Raw genomic sequence first — 8,499 nt, 5'->3', positions numbered from 1 at the left:
TTTTTGATTGTGAAATAATTTATCACTTTTCATATGAAGGTGATTGCTGGTATACGGATAACAAATGACAATGAAGAAAAACAGTTCGATTTTTATAACTTAACTATTTCGCGCGAAATAAGAGAAATAAGCTGGGTGTAGTCATGCTAGCTCATGCGATAACAATAATGGAAATAATCCAATGATAACAATTAAAGAAACAATACTTATCGAGTAACTGACTATATCACAAGAATACATGTTTTAGGGGTTTCACAGCCAATCGATGTTGGCTAAGCCCCGCTAAGTTTCTGACCGGAAGCGATCCAGTAGGTCCAGTCTAGCTCTCCTCGTGTTCCGCTCCATGAGCGTAGTGATGTTCGAAATCGTGATGGTCAAAATCATGCGACACGTGTTCCGTTCCAGCGTGGCCCAAATCGAAGCTGTGCCCTCCGTGCAGTTTGTCGTCGAACTCGCTGTGGTTCTCCAGCGTCAGTCCGTGGTTATGGTTGTGTTCGGTTTCCGGATGTACCAGCTGGTGGATAGAAAAGAGTATAGGAATCAATGATTAAACAGAAAGAGTCAAGAGTCAATCTTGTATTGACCAATTAATTTACGATACATTGGAATATAGGCATGAGTGCATGCCTTCGCTGTGTGAAATTCAAAATACATAATGGATACTGTTAGAAAACGCCTGAATGTATACTGTTAATCAGTCGAATTTTGCATACAAATTTAAAATACCGTATTTAACGGTGTTTAAGACGGCACCGGTGTACAATCTCTTGAAAAAAAAAAATCGGTGTATAGGTGTATGCACTAGTATTTTTGAGTGAATTTTTTGAAAAAAAAGTATTAAATGTGCTTTAAATTTAGAATCGTTATAAAGGGCGCAGCCTGATTTTTATCTGAAAAATTCTGAACTGCCTTAATGTCTTATTTAGCCGTATGCAATCCTTACATGGCAGACAGAAACAAACGAATAATTTTGAGGCATGTTAGACTTCCTTTGTTCTGCCACAAAGGAAAGAACAACCTTTTTCAAAACTGATTTTATTTAACCCTCTAAATCCCAATTGATCATTCGCTGAAAAATTCACAAAAGTTTAGGTAGACCACTAACAACTTTTGTTCTACTTTATCGTTGAGGACTTTTTTTATATTTTATTTTCATAATTTAAAAAATCCAAAGTGGCAAAGAACTGACTCATAGCCTTTTTTTCAAATTATTGGTTGTTTATTTAAGAGTGTTAGAAATGGTAAGCATTTTTCAGAATTAGTTTTAAGGACACTGTTCATTGCTAGCTTAAGGTTAAGATGACATTTTAATATCACGGTGTGCCAAAATACGTTATTAAAAATAAAAAATGACCACCAAAACGGCACTCTGCATTCGAAAGATATAGTATTCATGCATCTATCCTGAAAATTATATATTATATATTAATATAAGTTGTAGTGTTTAGAACCGAACCATAAGGATGTGGTAGTCCTACACGCAGAGAAAACTTGGATTTTGATACAAAACAAAACTGACTTTGATTCAAAACATTCAGTTTTTTTAATCAAACTCCTGTTTTCTTTGAATCAATGAATTATCGTTCTGATTCAAATGAATAATTTTTGAAAGAAAGAATTAATTTTTTGAACTGAATAGTTTTGGACTTTGATTTTAAACAAATTCTTTGATTCAAAAGAAATTTGTTCAATTGCACATTTCGTTTAAAACAAAGTAAATTTTCTTTCAACCAAATAAAATTGTTTTCAACAGAAAGGAATAATTTCTTTAAATTAAAATTTTAAACTTAGAAGAAATTTTGGATTTAGCAAGAACCGAATTTCGAATAAAGTTGTCCGGTTGTGTTGAAAATTAAAACTAGTGAATCAGAGATAGCTATTTAGGAGGATTCAGGATAAAGGATGGTAAGTGTCTGTTAATCCATTAATCAAAAAGTGAATGTTTAAGATTTTAAATAAACTCTTGCATCGTTACAGGACCACGGCTGATTCCGCCCCAAATCCAGCGGTCTGATTATCTTCGGTCCGATCTTCAGCGACAATCACCAGTTGGATGACCTCTAAAGCTAGCAACTAGAGCTGCTTCCGGAACTCTATTAAGCGGCCCAAAAGAATGCCCTCAGGTCAATATTAGGACCGGATGATTCAATTATGGTGAACCAGTGTTAGTGTTAATTTTGTGAATAAAAATTAATTTAAAATGTAAATTCTTTCTTTTTATTATTCAAAATTCCTTATAGGAACTTCAGACAACAGAAAATATTTCTTCCAATTGGAATAAAAGGGAAATGGTTCAATGAACCAGTCCTTTTAAATCTAAGTCTAAATTACATTGTAGCAAACGGGAACAACTTTGCATCAAATGGAACTGTTTTTTGTTTTAAAGCATTAATATTTTGATTCAAAGATTTTTCAAAAGAAAAATTCTTTGGAACAAGCGAAATTGCATTTGAATCAAAAGAATTTTTATTTATCCCAAAATCAAAGGAAAAAATCCTTTGTTTTTGCGACACTTTCCTTTGAAATAAAAAATCTTTTCGCTGCGTGTAGCCTTGTGGTGCTAGATCATCGAATTATTGTTTGTTAAATTTTCAATATCATAAAAATCTTCTTAAAAGGATTAAAAAGAAAAAAAAAACTTTTTTAAAGTTAGTTTACATTATTTGAAAAAAACAGTGCAAATTTTGCATTGAACACTCAATTCAGCAACGAAATGAAAAAGATTTTTCTATTTGCAACCAAAGAGATAGATAATTAAAACTATTCTTAAAAATCATGAAACGTTATATACTTTTTTTAAAACATTTTTAAACGTTTATTTAGTTTAACTGAAGAAGTTATGAGTAATGAATGAAATAAAAACTCTTTTTTTAATTAAGTTTGTATCACGAAATGATAAAGTGAACATCAAAAGATTGCAATCAACCAAAATAGGAAATGATTTTTTTCAATTGTGTTTTTTTTTCAACACAAATTAATTAACCTGACTTTTTTGGGTTCAATTATTGTTTTATAACAGTGGCATATTGTGTTACGCAAATCGAAATTTCATAGGTAAATTATATTTTCTTTATCCCCAATCGGATAGCGTAATGAAAACTCTACCAGCTAATTTTTAGCTAGACAAATTACTCCCTGTTTCAAAAATTCGGAACGGGAATATAGTTGTTAAGAATTTAAAAGTGATTGTAAAACTCTGATACTCAATATTATTCTGAAATATTTCACTGAATAAGTGATCAAGAAATATCGTATTATTATCATCAATTCTAAAATTCAATTCTCATTGTCAATTCTGGTTATCTCTCTAACTACCTCTCTGGTTATTTCTAAATATAAATTTATATCTGAAATAAGATTACCAAAATCAGATTCTGAGGTACGATGCTTTTGGAACTTGATTTTCATTGATTTGATTAATTTTATTTGAACTAAAACAAATGAAAACGTAACCAATTTGAAACAAACAATATACGAAAAAACTGAAAAATTGTACATTTTGAAGAAATTTTCTAGCACATAAAATTTCCAGAATTTTTTCTAAAACGTATCCGGGCCGGGCAAATTCGGGCATTTCTACACAAAAAACTGGTAAAATCTGATTTAAAAAATATCAAATAAAAACCTTCTCAAAATAAACACATGTTAAATAAATTATTTATCATGTCACATCAGTGGCGTTTAAATCTAATTTAAAAATTCCAAAAAAATTTTACAAGTTTCGAAGAAACGTGTCAAAAAAATTTGCATTCCAGTCAAAAATATTGAATTATGGTAACCTTATTAAAGATTTTGGTTTGATATTGCTTATATTATGGATGAATCCGGCGAAATCCGGCCTTTTCCAATAATAAACAATTAGAAAACTTCTATAAGTTTCTTTTTAAAAGTCAAAATTAAAAAAAAATAATTGAAAGTTTTTTTTTCAAAATTTTTTGTGTATAAAGTTTTGCAAAAAAAAACACATGAATTGAAACCTGTTTTAAATGGAATCTTTTGTTTTTAACACTCTACCTTGAATTTAGAAATCTGAATAAGTTTTTTTTTTAATTTAAACACTAACACCGTCAAATTTTATATTTGATCTATGTTTTGCAGTACCTGTTTTTTTTTTACAGTGAAAGATCTGAAACGCAATAGAACGACTTTGGAACTTTAGACTTAGGATTTTGCTTCGATTTTGAAAATAAACAAAAAAAAATCCTAAAGGGGAATCTTGCGTTCCTTGAAAATTGAATTAAAACAATGGATATCAATCCACCACCAACAATTGTGTTTTGTTACGATTGAATCTTTTTTGTAGAATCACAAAAGTATATATATTTTTTCATAGTTTTAATCGTAATTTTATCTCGGAACAAATTTTACATTACCAATTCTCACTTACTTACTTACTTTTTTTTTTGTTAAATGAAATTTTTTGATGAAAACTATAAATGAAATGAGGTTCTTGGAGCCTAAGGGGTATAAGTGTATAAAAGCATATTTGGAGAAAACACGCTTTTAAGTTGTTGTGTTTGGCCATTTTCCATATATTTTGCGTAGATTTGAATTTTGCTTTAGAACGTAAATGTATGGAAACAAAATTCTAAAAATCTGAAAAATTATCAAATATAGTTTTTTATATGAAAAATCTTTTGACATCATTAACTCAAAATCGGCCATTCTGTCACTTATACCCCTTTGGTTCCATAGGGCCTCAAATACAAACAAACTTCTTTTTCTTGTTATAATTTTTCACAATAAACGTCTTTGCAAGAAAAATTGTTATGTGTATGCGGGAGGAAAGTGAAATTTTTAATGGTGTTTGAAGCAGTACTCGTTCGATCTAAACTAATTTTTGATTTCTCCATGTCAATTTTTTTGAAATTTTTTTTTTATATTCTTCAATTTAAATATATCTTCTAATATGAATCGTTAAGTACGTTTTTGTATCTTAAATTAGGAGTAAGAATGAAGTTTAGGGATGCATTCTGTAAAAATGGGAAATTGCAACAAATGATATATTAAGAAATTTAATGTTATTTTTTAAATTTTATTTGTAAAGTTATCAAAAGAAGTAAAAAAATTAAAACCCTTCATTGAAATACCTTTAATTTTTCTTTTTAATCATTTTGAACAAACAAATATACATATAAGCCCCTGACAAAATATGATCGCTGTTATACATATCAGTTTTAAATTTGTTATTCATAAATCGAATTACATAAACTTAAAATAAAAGTTCACTTGGATTAGAAGTCAGATTTCTGTAATTTTTCTTTAGAAAAAACCTATAACTGAATCACAGATAACGCCAATTTACACAGGTTTCTTTCAAACGTTGTTTTGTTCAGCATTTTTTGAGAAAACACATTTTAAAGATTTTTAAGCATTGCCATCAAAAATTAATCATTTAAAGTATAAATAACCGAAAATAGTTACGAAATTAGCACATAGATCGTAACAAAATCTGTGACAATAAAAAACAGTTCGTGTTCGAGACTCAGAGACAAAAACAGCTCCGTGGAAATAATGAAGTTTTATACCGTATTCGTTTTCGTTCAGTTTTGCTCCTTTGCATTACCGGTAGTGCACTTTTTGTTATTTTGTGTTCGTTTATGCGCTCAGTTTTGCACTGATAGTGAACTGAGCGCAGACGGTGGCACACTCTGCAAATATCCAGTGGATCCATTGATGCTTGTGTCTTCACCAATACTATCGTGAATTTTGACAGGTCGATGAAAACGAATTGTATGGAAGCGAAAACTAATATAAGATGAATAAATAAATAAATAAATAAAATAATATCAGCTGGTGATGGATTCGCGATGCCAGGTTGATGTTTGACGTTTTGTAGTTAGGACAAATGTATGGCCGTTTTCAAAAGCTTTCCAAAAGCTCCCAAACTAATCTAAACTTTTCTATGGAGGACATGGTATCGCTAAAGTTTGTTCAATAACTCCCATTTTCACAGCTTGATCTTTACATTTGGGACTATCGATATCACGCACACCAGCATAAGTGAGGGCAAAACTCAATTGATGCTCGTTTTTAGCCGGAACGGTGCTACACTATCGAGTGGTAAAAACGAATACGGTATTAGTCTTAAACCTGGCTGTGATTGTTGTTTAGTTTTGTAATGTAATTGTTGGGCATTGAACTTACTCTAAGACAATACCTAACGAAACCACGCTACAGAAAGCCCCACCGACCCAAGACGAATTCTGTTCTCGAGAGCCTACACAATCCTCTTTCCTTTCCTCAAGTAAAATTCAATAAAAGTTGAGTAGCCGTGACGATTACGGCTCCCCTCTTACTAACACCACACAAAAGTAAATTAAATACTCGGCACAAAAAAATTTACGAGTTAAATGCCCTAATAAAACTACTTTTAAACAAAAAAAAATGTACATACTCGTTGTTATGGATGTAAATGAAAATTTCAACGCACTTCGCACCATACATGTTGTAATTTCATAATTTTAATAACTGAACATTTTTCTAAAAAACTAAACACGAAAATTTCAGTAACTCAAAGTTACTAAATTTGTAGGATTTGGTCCAGTGCAAGTGGTTTCTGAGATAAAGGATGCCAAATTTTGGTGTTTCCCGGCCTATTTTTCTTCGCGGTCCTTAATGTGTTAATATGACCTCACCGCCCCCTTGAATCCTTCCAACGCCCACCAAATTTAAAAGTTGAGTTCGCCGTCCCCCCTCCCCCCTGGAAGCTCTCAACGCCCCCTAGAGGGCGGTAGGACCGCTTTGAAAACAGTTTTAGAGCTTCTTGTCGCTCATGGTCGTCGTCCTTCGGAACCGGGCTTTCTTTCGATGATCTGATTGTTGTCCTAGAGTATCAAGACGTTGTAGACACCAAAACGGATGTATCCGGCATCTACAAAGCACCGCATCTACAAAGCATTTATACTGAGTTGTCTCTATGGGGGTGTCTCTATGTCCACTATGGTTGATTTTGCATGAGAAATTTTATAAGTGTGGAAAAAAATGGAAGCCAGGAAACCAAATTTTGTCCATTTTTTTAAAGCATACGTTAATGCAAAGCCAATCTTTAAAAATGATGGCTTTCCTACGTGGTTTAAAATGTTTACTATTTTCAGCATAAAACAGTTGCCGGATACATAATTAAAACACAATGGTAAAAATATCAATTTTACGATGGCTTATTTCAAGCTCTCCAATTTGCCTTGAACTATTACGAAAGTTTTGTCGTCTACCAAAGGTTAATTACTAAACAATTTTTTTTAACTTGATCAGAAATGCTGACGGTGGACATCATGCAAACAATTTCTTACACAATTTTGTATGCTTTACAGAAATTGAAAATTTTGTTAAAGAATCGAAAATCTTACACTCAACACTGAATTCTGTAAGAGTACTGTCACTACACTCAAAATTTAACAGGAAGCTTCCACCCCCAACCTACCTTGAGATTGTGCTTAACGCCGGACACCTCGATCGGGTGCTTCAGGAAGTGCTGATCCTCCTTCTTGACGTAGACCGGCACAGCGTGAAAGTGATGGAACTTGAAGCTCTGATGCGAGGTGGCATGTTTGTGTTCGATGTTGTGATGATGCTCAGTTTCTGCCACCTCCTCATCGTCGTGGCGCGCCTGAATGTAGCTTCCAAAACACGCCGCAAACAGGGTCACAAAAATCTGTATAGATGAATAGACCACAATCATTCACTGATATAAGGGATAGGGATTCTTGCGAATTCTCAGAAAACAGTCCTTTTGTAAATTATTTCACTCTTAGAGTAAAACTCCCAACACTTAGAACATGGTAAATTCCACTCACAATTGATCGTAGCATTTTGATTGATCTCGAACCTGACAGGTCACTCACTTCTGAATAGAACTTTCTTCAAACAAGGATCAACAAATTGTTTTAACAATGGAAGCCCACACACTGCACTCGAATGACGTTTTGTCTATGACCGTTGGTTTGCTACCGTATTAAACTTTATAGTGCCGGCCCCCACTTCGAATGAGCCAACCCAAGAAACCGAACAAAGTGAGTGTGATATTTGAGGTCTGAAAGTGTAAGCTAAGCTCCCGAATAAACTTCGGCGGCCGGGTTTTGTTTTGAATGAACCTAGGGAAAAAGAGGTTCGTTTGAAGCCACGCATGGCGAGCGGGCGAAAAAAAGTACGAAGAAGAGAAGTTTATTCACGTGTTTGAAACTTGAAAAAAAAAAGTTCTCCAAACTTGTAGACACGTTAACAACCTGGTGGAGCGTCGGAGTTTTTGTTTTTTACTTCTCTCAATTTTTTGCTGCTCAACATTAACCGGCAAACCGGGCTTATGAGAATGTTTTGGAATCGCGGCACTCGATCACGCATTTCACTCGGTCCAATTCTTTCCAAACCTTTTGATTGGCAGACCGGTTGATTGTTTCCCATATGTTTTGCATGCATGCAGGCATGCATGGAGGCTGGAATTCTGGGGTCCCACCGAATTGGGTCCATGCGTCTTCGATCGTTGGTCGGGTAATTACTGGC

The 8,499-nt window shown here is 33.2% G+C and overlaps 1 protein-coding gene across 1 annotated transcript; it reads right to left on the bottom strand.

Moving 5' to 3' along the window:
- LOC129756649 (histidine-rich glycoprotein-like) lies at positions 1 to 7,929 on the bottom strand. Its single transcript, XM_055753571.1, has 3 exons — positions 7,797 to 7,929; positions 7,424 to 7,654; positions 1 to 514 (listed from the first exon to the last, which is right to left on the bottom strand). The coding sequence occupies exons 1-3, from the start codon at positions 7,809 to 7,811 to the stop codon at positions 320 to 322; spliced, it is 441 nt and encodes a 146-aa protein (XP_055609546.1). The 5' UTR covers positions 7,812 to 7,929; the 3' UTR covers positions 1 to 319.
- Between the last annotated feature and the right edge of the window lie 570 nt (positions 7,930 to 8,499).

This window comes from Uranotaenia lowii, chromosome 3 (genome assembly GCF_029784155.1).
Source record: "Uranotaenia lowii strain MFRU-FL chromosome 3, ASM2978415v1, whole genome shotgun sequence".
NCBI classification, from domain to species: Eukaryota; Metazoa; Arthropoda; class Insecta; order Diptera; family Culicidae; genus Uranotaenia; species Uranotaenia lowii.
The sequence above is the reverse complement of the archived record's forward strand: the minus strand, read 5'-3'. Positions and strand labels throughout refer to the sequence as shown.

What these genes read in the sequence shown, in the direction of transcription:
- LOC129756649 (XM_055753571.1), bottom strand. An exon ending in GCGTTAAGCACAATCTCAAG is followed by an intron (nt 515 to 7,423) that starts GTAGGTTGGGGG and finishes TCTATCCACCAG; the next exon opens with CTGGTACATCCGGAAACCGA.